The following is a 24,135-nucleotide window of genomic DNA, read 5'->3' on the forward strand; positions in this document are numbered from 1 at the left end:
ACGGACCCTCCAAGTGTGCCAAGAAAGCATTCCCCAACACCATTACACCATCACCACCAGGCTGGTTGGGTGCATGGATTCATGATGTTGGTGACCCTACCATCTGTGTACCTCGGTAGAAATCAAGATTTATCGGAACAGGTTACGTGTTTCCAGTCTTCAGTTGTCCAGTTTTGATGAACCTATGCCCACTGCAGCCCCAGCTTACTGTTCTTGGCTGACAGGAGTGGAAGCCAACGTAGTCTTCTGCTCTTGTAACCCATCCACCTCAAGGTCTGACGTGTTGTGCATTCTGAGATGACTTTCTGCTCACCATGGTTGCACACAGTGGTTATCTGAGTTGCCATAGCCTTTCTGCCAGCTCAAACCAGTCTGGCGATTCTCTTTGACCTTTCTCATCAACATCTGCCACCTACTGAATGTTTTATTGTTTTCAAGTTCCAAGTAAACTCTAGAGGTTGTTATGTATACAAATCCTAGGAAATCAGCAGTTGCAGAAACATCCCAAACCAGCCCGTATGGCACCAACAACCAATCCATGGTCCAGATCACTGAGAACCCATTTTTGTCCCCATCAGGTGTCTGATCTGAACATTCAGTGGAGTTCCTGACCTGCATCTGCATCATTTGATGCTGCCTCATGATTGGCTGATTGTACAGGTGTTCATAATAATTTGTTCAGCGAGTGTACAATAGACAAGAAGTTTCCCATTCTTACAGAAGCCCTCATATTCTCAAAGGTTGGGCCACTAATACAACCTGAAAGGTGTGAGAATGTTAGAATTTTGTTATGTTTTATTTAATCTATAAGTTCATTTTTATTTCATCATTAGGACACACAGTCCTGAAATGTTGGGAAATCATCTTCATTCACATGACCACTGGTTGCCATTTTCAAGAAACACAAGGTTGCTCACTTCAGTGAAACACTAAGGAGCTTGCAGAATGATATTACACTGAGTCTACGTTAGTTAGATAAGATCCATCCATCCATTTTCTAACCCGCTGAATCCGAATACAGGGTCACGGGGGTCTGCTGGAGCCAATCCCAGCCAACACAGGGCACAAGGCAGGAACCAATCCTGGACAGGGTGCCAACCCACCGCAGGACACACACAAACACACCCACACACCAAGCACACACTAGGGCCAATTTAGAACCGCCAATCCACCTAACCTGCATGTCTTTGGATTGTGGGAGGAAACCGGAGTGCCAGTTAGATAAGATGATTCATATTTTGGGTTTGAGTGGATGATTCATTCGGTACTCATTGCTCATACCCAACGTTGACCCTGCACTCTGTGCTAAAGAGAACATATAGAGGAAGCCCCCCTGTGCACACCGAGTGATGGAGCTATCAGGCGGACTGTACTGTATCCTAGTTTTATTCATATCTTAATCTAACACCTTTGTATTTTTAATTGAGGCGAGATTAATTTGTCAAACGATGATTCTAAATGACTGCGAGGAAGATTCCGTTGTGCAGTCGCTCGCATCGTTTCCGTCAGTGACATTTTTTAAAGACTCGGAGACGCTTTTCACTTCCAGCCATGATCGCATTCCGTTCCAAATTGAACGTCGGCCAGGATTTTCCTGTAGACTTGTAAGAAAACAGCATGTTTGTGCACTGAATATTGCCTAAATGATTAAAAATTAATTGCTTATGTCGACAGTGGAGGTGAATTGAATGCAAATGCAATGTTTGTATTCAGTGGGGTTTTACATTTTTAATAAAAGGTTTCATTGAAGTGATACACTCACAGTGACAGAAAATTTCTCAATGCGCTGTGCATGCATTGGACATTGACTGACTCATTACTTAGTAAAATTGACTCAAAATGAGCTGGCTTTAGAATAAAAGCACCAACATTATCTTGATTATCTTTTCTTGAGTGTGTTATACGCCAGATGCAATGGCACAGTCACTCCTTCACAATGTACATTGAGATGAATTTGGTCTTGGACCCAAGTAATCCTTCTTTGTGTTTCCATTGTTCTTTCCCTACCCTGCCCCTTGTTGAAGTCTATAGGAAAACTGAAGCAGCTGACCTATCTGGATGTATCCAAGAATAGAATAGAGACCATCGACATGGACATCTCAGGTTGTGACTCCCTGGAAGACCTCCTGTTGTCCTCCAATATGTTACAGCAACTGCCAGACTCCATAGGTAAGATTACTGATGTTCTCATATTGGAAATGATCAGCTCTGAGGTGTCACAGCTTCAGTAAAGTGATTGTTTGTCGATTTTAGGTGCAAGCTACATGCTTTATTGCTCTTATTTGGAAATGTGGAATGTTTGTGTATTTCTGTGGTGAACAGGAACTCAAGAAATCTAGAGGAGAGCTAATCAATCCATTCACAAAAAGTTGGGAGCATTTCAAGCAAGCAACTGATTGATCCATTGACTAGATGTGGTTCCCATCTAAGATGGGTTAAAATGTAAATAACCAGTGTTTACTTTTGCAGTGTGTCATCTACTGGAATGTATTTTGTAATACATGTAACAATAAAATGCATTGCATTTTCATTCCAACAGATGGTGCCTCACAAACCTTTGAAGGAATAAAATGTATTGCATTTATCATTCAAACAGATGGTGCACTACAAACATTTGTGGTAATAAAATATATTGCATTTGCCATTCCAAATGATGACAATCACACACATTTGTAGTAATAAAATGCATTGCATTTGTCATTCCAAAAGATGGCACTTCACAAGTATTTACAGCAATAAAATGCATTGCATTTGTCTTTCTAACAGATGGCACTTCACAAACTTTTGAAGTAATACAATGTATTGCATTTTTCATTCCAACTGATGGCCTTTCACAAACATTTGAAATAATAAAATGTGTAACATTTGTCATTCCAACAGTTGGTGCAATGGAAGCATTAGCACTGCTTTTATGAATTCCATAAAAATTGGTATTTAACACAGACTGTAGTGGTGGGTTTCCTGTTCAGGCAAAGCCCCTGTAAAATGTATGGACAGGGGAAAATGGCCATTGGAACTGCATGCTGGCAAGTGGCAGCATCCTGGGACTGCAACACCCATGTGCATGCCAGTAGGGCAACCTGGATATTGCAATCCTGAACTGTTGTAGTAAGTGATGCCTGAGCAGTTTGGGGTATAGGAGTGCCCTTTGGTGGCAACAAGACACAGCAAGCAGACAGAAACACAGATACACAAACACACAAACACTTTTCCTTTTATTAAATAGGATAAGCTAATTTCTGTCTGTCTGGCAGTTACCCTCTGTTAGATGCATTCATTGTTAACATTTGCAGTGCAGTGTGTCCGACCAGCTGCTGTATTTCTGTTATATGCAATTTGGCATTGGATTTGTAAAAGCAGTGCTACTGTTTGTGATGCGCCATCTGTTGGATCACAGAGACATAGCAATCAGGTGGACACACAGATACACAGACACTTGGCCTTTTATTAAAGTGAATAGTGAATAATCATATCTGTAACACAGACAAAATGCATTTGTACGTAACATCCAGCAAGGAGTTCAACACAAATACTGTTTGTGGCTATAGAGGATACACCATAGCACATGTGATGTGTGTGGCATTGGGGTGCTTTAAACACAGACTATAATGTCTTCAGTATGCTGGCCATCCATTGCTGCAGGCTTCACAGGGTGAGAGGCCTCAGACCTGAACTGGGCAAGCAGCACGTCTCATGATCTGATCAAGTAGGCAGGAGGTGACCCGTGATGTGCAGGTACATGCTGCTACTCTTTGTTTTATTATTTACTATTTTATTATTATTTATTCATTTTTATTTATTTATTCTTTTTAACATCTATGATACAAAAAAGAAGGTCAAATAAATATGAAGAAAGTCTGACAAGAATCAAAAATTGAAGCACACTACACACTAGAAATGGGGGCAGACTGACTAGACTGTTAGATGGAGTACCATACTAAAAGAATCTTTACAAGCAACTCAAATGTGATCAGACTTTAATGTTAGTAAAAAATACAGAAGGGAGGGAGGAGCTAATAGTGGAGCTCGATGCCGATCCCGACTCGTGATCTGCTACTACACAGTAGAGCATTCATATTAGGGCTGCAGATTTCTTATGAAATACACGGAGATTAATAATATCCTCTCAAGGAATGACCCATTTGAAAAGCCACATTACAAGTGTTTGAGAGAATTTGGACCTGAGTTACTACACACATTCAAAAAACGTATTGTGTGGCCAAAATGTCTGCAAATCCCCTTAAATGAAAGTCTGCAATGTGCACTTTAATCAGGTCTCAATTGTGTGATTTGTAAGTTTAAACTGTGGAGCAGAAAAGTCAATCAAGAAGGAATGGGTTTTCAACCCAACATTATGGAGGGCACAGATGATATGGACATGTGCATTTGTATCAGGGACTTCAAGATGATACACTAAGTGAACAGAATACAACTGTAGAGTTTATTCTTCATTTTATCTGTAAGTTATTATCCTCCAGCCATTGCCTGGGGTGGGTTCTTGTCTTGTATGCCATGCTGCTGGAAAAAGTTGGCAACCTGTTAAGACTTTGAACTGGATTAAGTCATGTCAAATAATTATTGCAGAAAGCTGAATGCTATAAAACAGCATTTTTCTTATATGGAAATATTTCAAATTACATTAAGCAGTAATATATTGTGATCATTTGAATTCATTCTCATAGACTAGCACAGGCAAACTATACACATTCACAGCTGAATAAAGCGCATTTAAGAATATACTGTATCGTATGAAATCTTAATCCATTATATAACATACTAAATATATAAGAAGAGTGAACACATGTAATGTTGCACCTTCTGTTCACATGTGATGCACTCAGAAACCGTTTGAGTTCTGTCCAAAAAGCCTTAATATCCTAACAGATGAATGAAGACATTAAGATGGCAGTGACTTTGAGGCCTTTCAGAAATAAGCAGACCTTTGCAAGTGTAGTCTGACTTCAGTTTACACGGCTTGGCTGTCACACTCTCACGCCATCACTCGGACTTGAAGATGGACTCCAGAAGAATTTCCATTATAGAAAGCCTACAGGCAAGCTCAGATCAATGTGGACCACTTAGGGATTAATGAACTATCAACCATCCATCCATCCATTATCCAACCAGCTATATTCTAACTACAAGGTCACAGGAGCCAAGCCCAGCCAACACAGGGTGCAAGGCAGGAAACAAACTTTGGGCAGGGCGCCAGCCCACCACAGGGCACACACACACACACCCACACACTAGGGACAATTTAGGATCGCCAAAGCACCTAATCTGCATGTCTTTGGACTGTGGGAGGAAACTGGAACACCCGGAGGAAACCCACATAGACACGGGGAGCACATACAAACTCCACACATGGAGGACCCAGAAAGCGACCCAGGGTCTCCTAACTGCGAGGCACCGTGCCACCCCAACTATCAACCAGAACATCATTTATCTTTTTAGGATTTGCCATATATTGTTTTTGTGAAACTCCTGCTAGTTTGACATCTATAGTGAAATTAGAACATTAGGACAGTCCAGACGAGAACAGGCCATTCAGCCCAACAAAGCTTGCCACTCCTATCCACTTAATTCTTCCAAAATAACATTGAGTCTTTCAGATGTACATATCACTAAGCAAACGTAAATGAGAACTTATATGAGTGAAGCTGTTGCAATGCATAATTAATTCAATTATGTATTAATGCAGTGTTTGGACCAATCATTTTAATGATACAACATACTATTCTTGCTATAATATTTACTAGACTCCTATAAAACGCCTACGTCGTGAAATCTCTTTTACTTGCTTAATGTGATGTTTACTTGCAAACAGCAGTGTGTACACTAGGGACAGCTGGGAATTTTTTTTACACTGAACCCAAAAGGAAGCCAAAGACATTAAAGGAATTCTGGAATATTTATCTTATTAAATATAAAATACTAACCAACCTGCGTACGCCGCATAATCAGGCTGGTTTTTTAATAATTTTTAAGCACAGGGAGAAAATTAACATTTGAAAAACTGGTTATGTAATAAATCAGCAAGAAAAGCAACATTGTAGCATTGTAGCACGGAACGAACCAACACACAATCATCCGTGACTGAAAACTGGCGGACCGGCATCGCGCCTTCTCCTGCCAGACGGAGGGATGGGGCTGGACGGAACTCAGGCGCGGAGGCAGGAACGGAAGGAGAGGAAAGGGACGTCTATTCTGCTCCCTCCGTCATGCTAGTCTGCTGATTTCTCGTCCAGTATGCACTGCTTGCTCATGTGCCCACCTCCAACTCGCCACTCGAGTCGTTGTCGTCTTTGCACAGTCCAGATGCACCTGTGACTCATGTAGACTTTTCATTGCTCTGTGCAGTTTTGGCTGCTTTTCTGTATATAATCCACCAAGACACCCAACCATGGTAGTAGCGAGGTGGGTGGGGGGTGTGTACAAAGGGTAGGGATGTAATCAGTGAGAGCATATGAGTCGCACTTAGTGGGAATTCCACGGTTTGCAGCCCAAATGGGGTTCAACGGCTTACCCACACCTCTCTGCGTCGCGTCCACCCTCGTTCTCGAAGCATACACACCGCCTGGTCATGTGCCCGCTCGCAAGAGAAACTCACGGAGACAGATGAACATAAATGATGCCGGTTTTCCTGTGTCATAGCGTCCGAGTTGGTGGGCGTGGTTCTGCGAGTTGTCATCGTATCCAATGGTCTTAGAGTTGGTAGGCTTGGCTCCTTCCTGCGTGCGCCATGGGCGGCTTACTTTTCGGCGGCTTAGTGAATCCGTGCTTCCCATGGGTGTCTTGCCTTAGTGAATTATATATATAGATTCTGCAGTAAGATGAATGTGGAGGGGGGCGGGGGGCTCACTATGCTAGCTAATATGAAACCAAAAATGTGCAATGAATAGCAAACTCAATTATAGCAGGGATATTTTTCACATAAGAAATAATCCGAAATTTTTGTTTAGCTGGGTTAAGCACTGACAAGCACTGGTCATCTTTACCTGAAAAGCTAAGGTGATACAGGACAAATCAGTAATGCAGTACACTTAAAACAGAAGTACAGTCATATGAAAATGGTTGGGAACCCCTCTCAGCATGCATAATAATTGACTCTCCTTTCAACAATAAAAATAACAGTGATATGTCTTTCATTTTCTACGAACATCTGAGTACTGGGGTGTTTTCTGAACAAAGATTTTTAGTGACGCAGTATTTAGTTGTATGAAATTAAATCAAATGTGAAAAACTGGCTGTGCAAACATTTGGGTCTCCTTGTAATTTTGCTGATCTGAATGCCTGTCACTACTCAATACTGATTACTAGCAACACCAAATTGGTTGGATGAGCTCGTTACGCCTTGAACTTCATAGACAGGGGTGTCCAGTCATGAGTGGTCAAAGGTATTTAAGGTGGTCAGTTGCAAGTTGTGCTTCCCTTTGACTCTCCTCTGAAGAGTGACAGACAGCATGGGATCCTCAAAGCAACTCTCCAAAGATCTGAAAACAAAGATTGTTCAGTCTCATGGTTTAGGGGAAGGCTACAAAAAGCCATCTCAGAGGTTTAAACTGTCAGTTTCAACTGTAAGGAATGGAATCAGGAAATGGAAGGCCACAGGCACAGTTGATGTTAAACCCAGCAGGTCTGGCAGGCCAAGAAAAATACAGGAGCAGCATATGAGCAGGATTGTGAGAATGGCTACAGACAACCCACAGATCACCTCCAAAGACCTGTGAGAACATCTCGCTGCAGATGGTGTATCTGTACATCGATCTACAATTCAGCAATTTGCACAAAGAACATCTGAATTGCAGGGTGATGAGAAAGAAGCCCTTTCTGCACTCACGCCACAAACAGAGTCACTTGTTGTATGCAATGCTCATTTAGACAAGCCAGATTCATTTTGGAACAAAGTGCTTTGGACTGATGAGACAAAAATTGAGTTATTTGGTCATAACAAGAAAAACACCTGCTACCTACTGTCAAATTTGGTGGAGGTTCCATCATGCTGTGGGGCTGTGTGGGTAGTTCAGGGACTTTGGCCCTTGTTAAAGTCGAAGATGAGATGAATTCAACCCAGTATCAACAAATTCTTCAGGATGATGTTCAAGCATCAGTCACAAAGCTGAAGTTATGCAGGGCTTGGATATTCCAACAAGACAATGACCCAAAACACAGTTCAAAATCTACAAAGGCATTCATGCAGAATGAGAAGTACAATGTTCTGGAATGGCTGCCATAGTCCCCTGACTTGAATATCATCGAAAATCTATGGGATGATTTGAAGCAGGCTGTCCATGCTCAGCAGCCATCAAATTGAACTGAGCTGGAGAGATTTTGTATGAAGAATGGTCAGAAATACCTCCATCCAGAATCCAGACACTCCTCAAAGGCTATAGGAGGCGTCTAAAGGCTGTTAGATTTGCAAAAGGAGGCTCAACTGAGTATTGATGTCATATCTCTGTTGGGGAGCCCAAATTTATACACCTGTCTAATTTTGTTAACATGCGTATTGCATATTTTCTGTTAATCCAATAAACTTAATATCACTGCTGAAATACTACTGTTTCCATAAGGCATGTCGTATATTAAAAGGAAGTTGCTACTTTGAAAGCTCAGCCAATGAGAAACAAAAATCCAAAGAATTAAGAGGGTTCCCAAACTTTTTCATATGACTGTAAATGCTGTTCCTTAACTCTAATTTTTTTCGCTAGCACAGTTCAGGGCTGAGTGATGGCTCTGCGGCTAAGGGTCTGCTCTGATATTTGGAAGGTTGTCGGTTTGAATCCTGTTATTGCCAGACGGGATCCTACTCTGTTGGGCCTTAACCTGAAAATTGGTCCTGGGGTGATGTACAATGGCTGACCCTGCTTTTCACTTGACCTTTGGATGTCAGAATGCATCATTCATTTTCATACACAGGATGTAACTCAAGATGCTTTACAAGATGTGAAATAAATAGTTACAAACAAAGAGACGTAGGTTAAATTACATACGAATAAATAACATACCAGAAAATAATACACATTTACAAAAGACAGATACAGTTGGGGAAAAGACCCCCATAGGTGCTTCTTAGCACACCGTAGACGAATGAGCCTCTGGGATTTTTCATAATGACATCCAATGTTGCAATCATCCCCTTTTCCACAACAGCTTCCAGTGTGTCCAGGGTTCACTCTGTGATGGGAAAGACTATCCTGAATAAGTTTGCTCAGGCATTGTACATCCTTTGTTTACCCAGGAGGCCACAGCATGGAACACCACACTGGCTCCTATGGACTGTTAGAACATTTCCAGAAGTTTGCTGTACACGTCAAAAGACCTGAGTCTCCTTATGAAGTCCAGTCTCCTCTGGCCCTTCTTGTGTAGCACTACTGTGCTGTCAGACCAGTCCAGTTTTTTGTTAATGTGAAACCCCAGGTACTTGTAGCTCTGCACCACTTCCACATCTTCCTCCTGAATGATGACTGCTCTCAGAGGCTCCTTAGCACACCCAGAAGTCCACCACTAGCTCTTTTGTCTTGCTGATGTTGAGTTGCAGGTCGTTCTCTCTGCACCACAAGTCGAAAGTTTCCACAATCTTCCTGTACTCTGACTCATCTAAATTATTAATGCAGCCTGTGATCAGGGAGTCATCTGACAATTTCTATAAATGGCAAGTGCTGGTATTGAGCTAAAAATCTGTTGTGTAGATGGTCAACAGAAAGGGAGGCAGGACATTTCCCTGAGGTGCTCCAGTATTCCACACCACCATTTCTGACACACAGTCCCTCAGCTTCACAAGCTGATGTCTGTTGGTCAGCTGGTCCATGATCCAGGAGATTGTGGGGGCATCAAGATTCAAAGCCTTTTTCCCAGTTGTTGAGGCAGCATGGTGTTAAAAGCATGTGAAAAGTCAAACAACATCTTCCTGTCTGTGGTGCCGGCTTTGTCCAAGTGCGAGCCAGGTCTGCAGAGGATGTAGATGAGAGCGTTGTCCACACTTATATGTGTCTGACAAAAAAACAGCAGATGTTCTGAGACCAGAGGTCATAGCTGCTTTAGGACCAGTCTCTCAAGAGTCTTCATGATAAATGAAGTAAGAGCAACTGTTCTGATGCCCTTGGGGTCACTAGAATGTCCTTTCTTTGGCACTGGGACCACACAGGATGTTTTTTTTACAATTGGGGAACCTTCTGTAAATTCAAGGAAATGGAAAATATGTGGTTGAAAATACTTTATGCCATTAACACAATGCAAGAAACCAAGAAAATAGTTATTTTGTGCTTTAATGTGTTCAATTTTATTTAGTCCTAAACATTTTGTAAATGCTGTCCATTTCCGTGTGTTGTTTTTGTAGTCTTTCTGATCATTTTATTTGTTTGCAGGAGCTTTCTGTATGTTGAAGATCATTCATCCATCTGTTCATCCATTCATCTACCCATTAACTTTCAAAACCACTTCATCATATTTTGAGGTGCAGGAGAGGAATTTAAAGAAGGAATCATCTTGGAAAGGATGCAAAGGGGGTTAATTTAAATTGCTTTGGATCCCCTCCTTTGTATTGAAATGTGTTCTTTCATTTGTTTATTTGGTTGTAGTTGCTGCTTTACAATGGCGGTGATGCTAAAGGTTTTAACAATGAAGGAGGATTTGGAGTATGCCTGGCCTAAGTGTGTGACCGCTTGAGAATTTCTTCATGGTTTCATCTTTTCAAAATAAATTGACATTTTTGCTTAATCCATTTTTTTCTTCATTTGTTTGGTCATTGTTTGGAGAACAAAGAAAATGCACTAATGTTATTACCTTTTATTTAAGCGCCACACTCAACATTGTGTTTCTGAATTGATTAGGTATGAATGTGAAAGAGGGACAAATTATTCTATTGTCCATTACAGTAAATCTGAGAATAGACATGACATTGAGCTTCATCAATAACTTTGGCTTTAGTAAGCGCTTTGAGTATGGGAAAAGTGCCATATAAATAAAATGTATTATCATTATTATTCAAATGTTAGATGTTGCATTGAATGTATGCCTTTGTATTTAATGCTTGTGTTTGGATTCATTGTCTGTGGCTGGTATTGTTCTGCTGACACTAGTCTGCGGAAGATGGCCTAGTGAGAATATTACATATAAACAGTAAACCTGAACCTGAACCTTCCACATATTTCTTTTGTGCATGCCATTTTCACTTGTGTTATTACCACATATACTCGTGGATAAGTTTTCCCGCAGATAAGTTGGGACTTGATTTTACAGTATAATGTCTAGTATTGTATAATGTCTAGTATTTTATAATGTCGGTCACATAAGTCGAATTTGGAAAACTCATGCTATTGGTCCAAGAGATTATGATATGCTAACATCCACCTGAGAGAGAATTATGGAGCACTGCCTTATTTTTCTATCTGGGTGCAGCAATGCGCAGTATCAGCGTGTGCTCCTAACTGCTCTCGCTCTCTCTATTGTGCATACATGATGTGGAATGTGGCCCGGACACAGACAGACGGAAAACAGTTTGACACCCAGCACACACATTTTATTTACAATATTTACAGTTTAGTTCGTGCATAAACCCAGTGCCTCCAGCACCGATCCCCCAAAGTCCAGCCCTCTCTACGCAGTGCCTTCCTTCCGGCCGCCTCCACTCCCCTCTCTCCCATCTCTCGTCCACTTCCACCCGACTCTTGACTCCGAATGAAGGGAGGCGGCCCCTTTTATAGCAGCCCGGATGGGCTCCAGCTGCTCCCTGACACTCCTCCGCGGACACTCCCCTGTGTTGCGGAAGCCCTCCGGGTGTCCCCAGTCTTCTTCCCCCCAGCACTTCCTGGTGTGGCGGAAGTGCTGAGGTCCAGGGTTCTTCAGGCACCGGGGCACCCCCTGGCAGTGATGTTAATTAATGTTGACTTATGTTTATCTTTTATTGTGTCTTCTATTTCTCTATTCATTTTGTAAAGCACTTTGAGCTACATTTTTTTGTATGAATATGTGCTATATAAATAAATGTTGATTGATTGATTGATGGGCCCCTACAGGGCTGAGCTTCCAAGCTCTGCACCCGTGGTCCCCAGTGCAACCAGGGCGGTCGCCCCCTCGTGGTCTGGAGAAGGCGCAAGCCCTGCTCCAATCCTCCTGGGCACCAACCCCAGCCGCGTGCCACAGTGACCACATGGAAATACCTGAACTATTCTGAAGCAACGTTTGCACTGATTTGCTTTTTTTGTATCTCACACCCTCATACACCTTTATCGTAAGAGAATCCCTTATCTACCATGGAGCACTTGATCAGAAGAAAATATGAAGCTGGTTTTAAATTAAACGTCGTTGAATTAGCACAAGAAATTGGTAACTGTGCTGCTGCAACAAAATTCAATGCGTCTGAGAAACTGATGAACAAGATTGGCAAGAAGATGCAAAAAAAAAATAAATTAAGTAAGTGTCGCATTTTTGAACGGGCGTTTAAGTTGGGGTCAGATATTATGATCAAGTTTTTGGGTTTCAAGACCCGACTTATACGTGAGTATATACAGTACTTGAAATATTTTCTCTAAAACAAGGACCCCTCAATTACAGTCCTGGAGGGCAGCAGTGCTGCAGGTTTTACTTCCAAATAGTATCCTAATTAGAAGACAATCCTTTCTGATAATGAAACTTGGTTTTTAACTCTTTGGCTTGTTAGTGCTTTCATTCATCCCGGAGAAATTTTAATTGCAGATATCAAAGGTTACAGATATCACAGCTTCCCTGTCCCCTTTCTATTTTCCTTTAACACAATCCAAACACAGAACACAGTGCTCAATAACTGAAATGTGTAGACTTACAAAGCATACTCATCATCCTCCATTGCTGTTGAAGATGTCCACTCACTTTAAACAATTGCACAACTTCCAAAATCTACAGAAAAATTCAGTCTTTTGCTGCAGTAAAGTGGCTTATGCTTTACGGATGAAATTCAACCAGAGTCATTCGAGTGTAATGTTTGACGTCACAAAACGCACTCCTCCTGTGCTGTCTGTCAGGATTTTTATTAAATGCAAACATTTGTGGCAGCCATTTTGAGAAAAAGATGACCTACACTGACTTAAAGTGTTCTGTTTTACTTATCCTGAGTGAAATATGAGGATAAATCAAAAAGTAAAGGCAATTTGAAAATTACACGGTGACAATAACAGATAAAAGGTGAGTCATTCATGATGGCTTATGAATACTTTGAACACGCACATTGAAGAGCTCTGAAGTTAGTCAAGGTCAAATGAACGTGGACGCTCTGCTGCAAGATTGCACTTTTTTTGAAAAACAAAGAGAATTCTTTGGGCAGAGGGAGTGAAACCTGTTCAAATTCACCAAATTACGATTGCACGGTATGGAAGAAAAAACAGCCTGACTCAATGATGAGTTTATGAATGGGTAGAAAGGATTAAAGCATGAAGAACAAAACTAACTAATGAAGCATCAACAGTATCTATCTATCTATCTATCTATCTATCTATCTATCTATCTATCTATCTATCTATCTATCTATCTATCTATCTATCTATCTATCTATCTATCTATCTATCTATCACGCACACAAGCCCACTTCAACACATAGCGATTGCCTTCATCAGAGAAGACCAATGAATTACAGTACTTTGTCTGCTGTTGCTGCACATCTGGATATTAACTAGGGATGTGCACATGCCAGGGTGCATGATAACTTGAAGTGACATACAGTTTGTGCAAGATGGGTACCCAAACAGTTTACTGCTTTCCATGATCATTTGACTTTGGCAAATCACTGCACTTTGTGTACTCGAACTACCCATAATCAACACTTGATGTCCAGTAAAACACATAGAAGAAATATTAATTATCGGAATCTGACCTGTTTCTTCCTTGTATGACTGTCGTGATATTGAGAGGTGGCCGTTCGATAAAGTCTGCCTGACCTTAGGGTACTTTCATCTAAAATAGTCGAAGAGGTAGATGCATGGTTGACATTAGAATCAGCTAAAGAAAGAAAGGAGGATGAAAAATCAAATGAAGTATACAATAGTTTCCTAAATTTTGAATATGGTCGATGAGTGTTGATTTGGGACAAGCTACTTATACACAAAGTCCACAGAGAAATCCCTCATATCTCTATCGAATTTCTTTTGTTTATAAGACTTCAAGTCCATTGCAAAAGAAGCAATATATTTCTTACAGTCATCTAATATTTGTAATTGGTATTATCTAGGATGTTACTATATTCATTTTTCAACACTTCAATTTGATTCAGTAAACTAACCATCTCACCATTAAATGTTTCAATTAATAATAACAATAAATCAAGAGAGGATTTATTAAGTACTAGCTGTCCTCCGCGGCTCCACCCATGTAGTAGTGAAACATTGTAAACTTTAAAAATCAATAAAAAAAAAAGATGCCATTCTGGCCAAGCTGAAGGTAGGTACGCTCCAACGTCAAATGATGGCACTGTATCTGATGGGAGAGCGTCAACCGCATGTGGAGTAAAGCACATGGCCGTGATATCTGTGGAAATCAGCAGCTACCCTCTTAAACACACGTAGCTCTGATCTCTCTCTCAAAAACGTCAAACGTTACTCCTTAACAATCTCTAGATGACAATGTCTGTTGAACAAACAGGTATCGCTAGCTAAGCGAAGGCAAGGTATGCGCAAACACGGGGCGAGAGGTAGAACAACTTGAACGGAGGCTGGCACGTGAGTGAGGAGGGCCCCGCCCCCACAGCCATTTTCTTGGATTTGCGTAAATAAATCGGTACTACAAGGGAACTATGATACTTAGCGTCATGGCAGAAGTCGCAAAATCATGCAAAATGTTCAAGTAAATTATAGAAAAAAACCCAATCTAAATCTGTTAAATAGTTCTCTCGTGAAAACCATACAGATATACATACAGACAGATGTTGGATTTTATAGAGTGTTAACTTTTGCAGTGCACCACGCAAAGCTTGCATCTCTGTTATATGGCACTATTGGATTCATAAAGCAGTGTTAATGTTTGTGATGCACCCTCTGTTGGAATGACAGAGGCAAAGCATAGGTCTCTGCTATATTCCATTTGGTATAGGATTCGTAAAAGCAGTGTTAATGTTTGTGATGTGCCATCTGTTGGAATAACAAATGCAATATATATGTCTCTGTTATATGCCCTTTTGTTATGGGATTTGTAAAAGCAGTGTTACTGATGCACCATTTGTTAGAATTAAAAATACAATGCATTTTATTACTACAAATGTTTGTGATGCACCATCTATTGGAATAACAGAGACATAGATAGATAGATAGATAGATAGATAGATGAAAGATAGATAGATAGATAGATAGATAGATAGATAGATAGATAGATAGATAGATAGATAGATAGATAGATAGATAGATAGATAGATAGATAGATAGATGTGATAGATAGATAGATAGATAGATAGATAGATAGATAGATAGATAGATAGATAGATAGATAGATAGATACTGCGGTGGGCTGGCGCCCTGCCCGGGGTTTGTTTCCTGCCTTGCGCCCTGTGTTGGCTGGGATTGGCTCCAGCAGACCGCCATGACCCTGTAGTTAGGATATAGCGGGTTGGATAATAGATAGATAGATAGATAGATAGATAGATAGATAGATAGATAGATAGATAGATAGATAGATAGATAGATAGATAGATAGATAGATAGATAGAGCACCATTTACAAACCATTTAGAAATCGTGTTCTGCCACAGCAGAGTAAATATTAATTTAGTGTCAGGAGCTGAAGCGAGATGAAAAACACAAGTAGCAGCTGTTTTTAAAAACACAAAAAACAATCTTTTTCCAAGCCAGAAATGATAAACAAGACTTGAAATCGAAATAGGAAAAGGCTATAGAAAAAATAAGAAGAATTTGTGCAGAAAAGGTTGAGCCAATCCAAACAATTGTCCTGATGATGTCATGCAATGTACGTTCTCTGAGAATTCTGAGCAATAGACAACACAAAAATCTCAGAATGGCGCAGCGTGTCAAATGCAAGATGGGGTTGAGGAAAGACATTAAAAATTTACGGCCTCCTAATTAAATTATAAAGATGAAAATAAATCTCAAAATCAAATTCTTTGTTTTAAAGAAACCCCTGAATAGATGCCAAGATGGCAAAGAAACATCCCAGAAAAAAAACAAAAAATTAAGGAAATGCACCAATTATAAAAACAGCCCAATTCCAAGACATTAGTGAAAACAGTAATTAGCAAATAAGCAATTCTTTTTTATAGTACACTATCTGAAAGCGTATTGACGCATAAGTGAGCATCACAATCACAGAACATGTGATTGGTCAGATCCTCAGTCTTTTTTCAAGAGAGCAGGTGTGATTGGCAATTAAATGCAATGCACCAGTGTAGAGTGGAATCTGACTACTTTGACCAATTTGTGAGTGACAAAGTATAGAAAACAAAATTGCTGGAAAGAGAAATCAGCATTACATTCTCAAACTTACTTTCTCTCCTGATATCGTAGGCATTGATCGATTGGTTGCAAGTACAAAAAAACATGATTTTGTAAAAGAATAAATAAGGATATCTAGATTGTTGCTGACATAGGCAACTGTTCCAGATATTATAGAACATTTGTTCATCCCGCACTTAAATCTTGATTATTTAATATCCATACTTTAAGTAGGTCCTCCTGCTCCCAAATCAAACACATGGCAGTTACTAGTTTTGGTCATTTTCATCCTGTCTCCTGCTTTATACTAGACTAGACTTCAAGGCCTGTCTCCTTCAGGTCAGCCATCACAAGGTAGGTTCTTGCCTTACCATGGTTTTTCTTTATAGGTGACAATTGCACACATTCTGAAGATGTCCTCAGAAATTATGCCCTTCTTGGAATATTTTGCTTAGTGTTTTTAATTTTTGATTAATCCTCTTTTGACAGTAAGTACATTTTGATGACATAGAGACCAGGGGCCTTATGCAGAACGGCGTGTGTAGAATTCACACTAAAGCATGGCACACAGACAAAAGCAGAAATGTGCGTACACACAAAAAAAATCAAGCTGCATAAATCTCTGTGTATGCCAACTTCCACGTTCTTCCGCTCCATAAATCCCGGTCAGCATGAAAAGTAACACATGTGCATGTGCCTGCCGCCCACCCCTACTACTCCCAGAATTACACCTCTTTGAATATGCAAATCAATATAAATAGCCCCTTATGTTTTACATTCTGTGAAAAGACAATAGCAAAATGGCAATGGCACTATCATGAAGCCAGTCACGTAATGTGACATGCCCAGCAACTTACCTGTCTTTAGCCATGGGGTGGGCTCTGTGTGCATATTGTTCAGACGTACAATATATATATATATATATATAATAGAGCAACAAGGAATGAGGAACGCTGGTATTTTGAACCTCGCAAACAAAAGAGAAGCTGGAATGTCTGATGCTTTGTGGTTAACATACCAAGACAGAATGGAAAAAAAAGTGGAGAGATTGCAGCTGAAATTGCCACAGCTGTTAAATATTTGTACAGCGCAGACTCTATTAGGCAGCACGCTATTAGCGGGAAAGAAAAGTGGCGAGCAAGACTGTGCTGGAAGGTCAGTACTCAGTCAGTAAAGCAGACAAAGGAAGCAATATTGAGTTAAAATGGTCCAGCAAAACGATTAGCAACTGTGGTCAGCCAGTCTGACATGCCCCACGACTAGAAGTCGCGTAATGTTGCATCAGCTTAAACGAATGACGCATTCCTACTAGATGCTGTCTAAAGTGGGGTATTCCATTGTACACTGTTCAGTTGTCTAATGGACTCTGTCTGGTTTCTCTATATACTTGTACCTTCATTAGAACTTGCATACTTTAGTCTAAATCGGGGTGAACAATGTTGGTCATGGAAGTGTTTTTGTTCCAACTCAGTCTCTTAATGAGAAATCAATTATTACTGAAAAAGCACGTATTGCCCACGCAATATTCTAAAGCTTCACTTCAGTTGTCTCGCCTGTTTGGATTTCTCACCCTTAATTGCTTACTTTAGTTATAAACAGCAGAATTCACTGATCTCATTGGCTTCTCATTAGCAATAAGATGAAAATGACGAACTATCGCAAACTATCTTGTTTAATAAAATATCTAGAAGGAAACTGAAGAAAAAAAAAATGAAGGATTAGGAATTACTCAACTGCTTCAGACTACAAGTCATTTGGATGCTATCCCAGAAAATGAAAAAAAAAATCGACAATATAAGAATGGCCTGACATGGCAGAATGAGAACCCTAACAAGCCCTAAAATTAAATAAGATCGGTCACTGGCAAGGATAGGTGTCAGATTAAGCAACTTGGTTGGAACAAAAACCTGCAGCCACTGCGGCCCTCCAGGACCATTCAAATGTATGAAGAAGAATCCCCCAAATGTTCTTCTGAGAAAAAAAGGAAGGATACCTGTTTAAAGTATTCAGACTATCGTGCTGTTTGCAGCATTTGTGCAGTAAGTGTGCCCGTTTTATCATTAATTGTAATCAAGTTTGGGGTACCTTGACCATACACCTCTGCGCTTCTTCTCACTGGAATATCAACCAACACTTTCTCACCCGTTCTGACTCTCCTTTTGATTTCTTTTCCTTTGCTCTTGAATTTTTTTCTGTGTTATTGTACAGCAATTAACTTTGCTCTCAGTATTTTGGTTTTGCCTTTTATCCTTTATGCTCTCTTATTCCACATATAGTGGTGGTGTTTGCTTTTCTGTTTCTTGCCTTTCTTCTTCCTGAAACCCAGTGATTTTGTCTGCTATCTCATGTTATGACTTTCTGATGTTAACCCAACAATTTCCACTTCTGATTATCATGCTTGCACTTTAGCACAGCAGAGCAATTCTTTGGGTTATTTGCAGTATCTCTTCTTACAAAAGGTAAACTGAGCTCAAAGACATCAAAGATGTGATGCTGCTGTTGTGTACCTGAGATTGCTCTCAGTTCAGCCTGACAGCGAATACCTTTAAACAATGAGAACTTGATGGCATTTGTCCTACAATGGGAAATGACCTCAGTCTCTTCTGGCTCATGAAAACATGGTCAGTTAGATATGGTCGGCCAGATATCTCCATGTGGATTATAAATGCCATAATAAAGGAAGATGTTGAGACAAAAGTTTGCTTGTGCCCACCATTAGCATTGATAGTAATGTAGCTATCTCATCCCATACCATCCTCCCCAGTGGTGTTGTTGGCTCTAACTTTACCATTTCTGCCCCTCAATATGGTGAGATGTTAAGCAAAATGACACCTTTTGTTGGCTAACTAGAAAGATTACAATATGCAAGCTTTCAAGGCAACTCAGACCCCTTCTTCAGGGTCAAAGTAAAATCATTTGAAAATGATTTAATACAAGCTAAAAAAAAAAGTTGTAAAAGTGAAATCATTTGAAAATATTTATTTAATACAGAAAACAGAGAAATATTATTATTATTTAATACAGGCAGTTAGAAAAAAAGTGGGCCGTGGCAAGTAGTAACAACCCGCTTTGTTGAGACTGAATGTTGCAATGCTGATACAGAACTGCACAGCAGTGTGGCTGGAGAGCAAGATGGTGAGAGTGTCGACGTCCTCAGCCAAGCGTAGCAACTGAACAAGTTGCAAACAGGTAGCAAACACGAGTTTCCTCGTTACATTTGGGTTATTTTCATCAAGAGAATCTGAGAAAAGAAAGGATAATTACTTATAAAGTTACAGCTAAGTACCGTAGGAAGGTAGTAAAATATCTATTTTTATTACGAAATTTGAAAATGAACTAAATATGGGACATTTGGGTGTCCCTGAAAGGTCAGTATGGGACAGGGGACAAAATGATCAAATATGGGACATGTCCCATATATAAAGGACGTCTTTCAACCCTAAGCTTGTTGGGCTGAATGGCCAGTTTGCATCACGATTGTTCTAATGCTCAAAAGTGGTCACTTTATGTTCAGGGAAATCCACTGAAAACTCAAAGAAGCCATTTTCACCAAATCACAGTGCTCTTTCTATATATTAGCAGTTGGATATTTAATTATAAAAGAAAGAGATAAAGAAATGAAGACATGACATAAGTGTTTAAAATTATTAAGTGAGTTAAAAAAGATGGATTGAAGTTGTTACTTTAAAATTAGATCATCATCAGAATTGCAGAATCACAGATGGATGAGTTCCATTGTTACGGTACTCCCGAATGTTTGGAGAACATTTCTACTTTAGTATAAAATTTTCGGTCTGCTTTCACTTTTACTTCACTACATTTTCAAACGTGAAAGGCTATTTTACAGTAACAATAAAATATTTTGCCAGATTAAATATTAAACCAAAATAACAAACGGGCTATACACATACATTCAGTATATAAAATGCTTGCTCGGTCAACTATAAAATACTTAAAATACAGTCAGCCCTTAATTAAGGAAAATTTGGATATTGGCTCTAAACAAGATCCTCTACTTTGTCATTTGAAGTTCACCTCGCTCCAGCTTTCAGGTTGGGGCAGCGCTCCTGGTTTCAGTTTTTTCCACAGCTGATGCAGCCGCGTACAGACACTGTCCTAATGGCACCCTGATGGAGCTGATCTATAGGCTGCTGCTCAGGTGTACTTGATCGTTCATGTGCTGTGTTTCATTCACTTTGTCACACATGTTGCACACATGTCATCTCACATTATCCTTGGCTTCACAGCTTCAGGTGTTATGAAGACCCAAAGAAGCCTTTGTTAAGGACTTGTTACATAAGAGTAAATGAGTAATAATTGTATTTATCTAAACTAAAGTGTTCACAAAATGAATCAAACAAGGGCTCAACAAACCTTAAGGTAGAAAGTATCCAGATCTACTGAAACTGCAGTACAGTATACCATCACAAGAATTCAACAGAGAATAATATATTGTCGAAAGGAAATCACAATTATAATCTCAAGAAAATAAAATGAGAATACTTACACTAAGCCCACCACCAGTTGGAAGTCCAGCCAAGGACCACCGGTTATAAAACCTATCAATGCTCCCAACAGCACGACTGAGGCTAAGGAAGTCCTGAAATAGAATGGTTCAAGGCATCAAGCCCCTGCTTGTTTGGGGCCCTGCCTCCCTTGGCTCAATTAGAACAGCACAAATAACAATATAACTAAACACCAGGAAGTTCACAAAATAACAAAAACAAGAGGCTTTAATTTAATAAGCTGTGTCAGAATAGGAAGGAAAAAGTCATCTTTGGTAAAGTCCACTTTTTAAACATTACAAGAATAGTTCTTGTCCTTCCAGAAACGTTCTGCTCCCTCCTCCAACACTTCTACAACCTTAAACTTAACCATAGTGTAAGAATGTTTTATGTGGAAGACACGCATGAGACACACTTTGAAAAGGGCGTGCTGAGAAAGATCCGTATGACTGGGCGCATCATGTATCAGGACTAAGACGTAATGCAAAGACCACTAAATGTCACTGGATGTGTGCAATCTGATTGGTTCACTAACGGAGGAGAGTGGTGGAGGTCTCCATTGTCACCACAGGTCACATCCTAACAATGGGACCAAGTTGCCAAAACAACATGAAAGCCTCCAGTAACAAAATGGCATCCAAAACAACAAGTAAAATTATTTTAATGTTGATAAAATGAATCGCCCTGCAGTGGGCTGGCACCCTGCCCGGGGTTAGTTTCCTGCCTTGCGTCCTGTGTTGGCTGGGATTGGCTCCAGCAGACCCCCGTGACAATGTAGTTAGGATATAGTGGGTTGGATAATGGATGGATAAAATTAATAATTAATGTAAAAAATCCATAATATGGATAAAGTTGCATCATATATGTATTATATTTAAGATTATAATCAAGTTAAGGCATACAATCAAGTCATTAATGAAAGTTTTTTATTACTTTTGCTTTTAAAAATTACTTCTGGCAAAAAAAAATATAATATGAAAATGGTACTCATCTGTTTCTTCATTGTACCAGACAGAGAAGCCATAGCTGTACAAGCTCTAGTGTTGACCACATGCGTTGAAGAGCAATAAATATGTTTATTGAAATAATTGTCAAACTGAAAAAATTAACTACACCAGCACTTATTAAAGACTTGTAAAAATTCATAGAAATAACTAGTCTTCATTCTAACACTGATTATATAATGTGATGAAATTTCACTGATCTGTTTTTCTGCAAAGAGAACATTAAACAATCCCGTGTTTTTTTCGCAGTTTTATAAAATTCCTATTGACTTTCCTTTCAGAGAACATTTGGCGTTGACTGTGAAAAGGCGAGGGTGACAGACAGATGGCATGAGAGTCAAGAAGCACTTTCATAACTTCTTAAGGAGAAATAGTTTGTAATTGTCACACCATGTTGGATGAAGTCCAGATGAAAACACAAACAACATACTGACATTTCAAAGTCTCATCCTCCTCTTTCTCACTCTAAAAGCCATGCTACATGTCCACACCTTTTTTCCAACCTACCCTGTTCACTTATTTTGCACATTCCTATAAACCCTGGAGCAAATAGCACACCATCTGGAAAGAAGTCAACTGGAGGCTACTCGACCCTGATGTCAGTATTGCACTTCACAAAGGTGCTACTGAAGTCTTCAGACAGTTGGCTTATAACAATAAGGTACAGAAAAAGGTCTGGTATACAATACTCTTAAAGCTCAAACTAATATTGAAATGATTCAATGAATATTATGGACTGCAGTCTCACAGAGCAGCATTGAGAAAAACAAAGGTTTCCATATGGTGTTAATTGATTTGGAGAAGACTTATGATTGAGTGACATGTCAAGAGGTCTGGAGGTGCATGAGAGAGAAAGGAGGACCAGGGAAGTGTGTGAGGATTGTCCAGGATATGTATGAGGGAGTGAGGACTCGGGTTGGGGTAACAGACAAGATCCCATTTCGAGTAGGTCTGTACCGGAATTCATCTTGAAGTTCTTACTTCATAGCCAGTTCTATCATTTGGTCATGGATGTGTTGACTTATGGGATTAAAGATCAATCCCCTCAGTGCCTGCTTTTTGCTGATGACATTGTGTTGTGAAGCTCCAGAGAGGAGGTTAAAGGAATAAAGAAGGGCTTTGGAAGATAGAAGATTGAAGATAAGTAGGAAGAAGACACAATACATGAGGGGTAACAATGATTCTGAAGTTACCCTGCAGGGAGAGCCATTGAAAAGAGTGAATACATTTAAATATCTAGGATCGGTGGTAGATCACGATGGAAAACCAGATGCAGAGATAACCCATAGAGTGCAGCATGGATGGAGGAATTGAAGGAAGATATCAGGAGTGTTGTATAATTGAAGAATTAAGGTGAAAGTTAAAGGTGAGGTTTTTGAGACAGTGGTCAAACCAGTAGTGATGTGATGTGTGAAGCTGAGATATGGGCAGTAAGGGCAACACAGGAGCAGACGTTAGATGTGGCAGAAATGAGAAACTTGAGATGAATGTGTGGAGTTACAAAAAAAGGACAGAATAAGAGATGAGACAATCAGAGGTACAACAAAAATGGGAGAGATATGTAAGAAAGTACAGGACAGTAGAGTGAAGCGGTAAGAGATGTGATGAGGAGAGACAATGAATATGTAGGCAAAAGATTGATGGGAATGGAAGAGAAAGCAAGGAACACCAAAGCAGAGGTGGACAGATAATAAAATCAAAGAAGATCTGAAGGAGAAGGACTTGACTGGAGAGAAGGTGTAGGACTGAGCTATATGGAGATGGTTGATCAAGCACATCAACCCCACAAAGAAGTGGGCAACGGTGAAAATGAAGAAAAAGTAAAGAAGTGTTCTAATAAACAAACTTTAAAAGTATAAATATTTCATAGGTGATTAATGAAATATAATTAACTGATAATATTAAACATAACATTGAACTCAATGCAATTCATTTTTATAGAAGGCTATTTTTCATTAACAACTACCAAGCACTGCACACATCTATAACTGGATGTAAAATGACAGAAAAACTTTAGCAACACTCTGTTTGAAGCATCAGGACCAGATGCAATACCAGTGGAAATCTACAAGAGTTTAGAGGAAGAGGGAGTAGATATGTTGTGGGACTGAATGCAGAAGATCTAAGAACAGGGGAATAAGAGGGGGTGGCGGGCAGTGTGGTTGTATCTGTTTATAAGGAGAAAGGAGATGTTCAGGATGTGAAGACTATCAAGGGATAAAGC

The 24,135-nt window shown here is 39.8% G+C and overlaps 1 protein-coding gene across 8 annotated transcripts in view; it reads left to right on the forward strand.

Moving 5' to 3' along the window:
- lrrc7 (leucine rich repeat containing 7) overlaps window positions 1–24,135 on the forward strand; it is a 495,776-nt gene that overhangs the window by 356,315 nt on the left and 115,326 nt on the right. For 7 of the 8 annotated variants that reach the window (XM_039767825.1, XM_039767819.1, XM_039767821.1 and 4 more), the window contains exon 10: window positions 2,025–2,169. In XM_039767825.1, coding sequence (XP_039623759.1) covers window positions 2,025–2,169 — 145 coding nt within the window. Of the gene's footprint in view, window positions 1–2,024; window positions 2,170–10,577; window positions 10,653–24,135 lie in introns of those variants that run through there. The other variant, XM_039767824.1, reaches the window with a different exon arrangement.

The sequence above is a fragment of the Polypterus senegalus genome, chromosome 10 (genome assembly GCF_016835505.1).
Source record: "Polypterus senegalus isolate Bchr_013 chromosome 10, ASM1683550v1, whole genome shotgun sequence".
Classification (NCBI taxonomy): Eukaryota; Metazoa; Chordata; class Cladistia; order Polypteriformes; family Polypteridae; genus Polypterus; species Polypterus senegalus.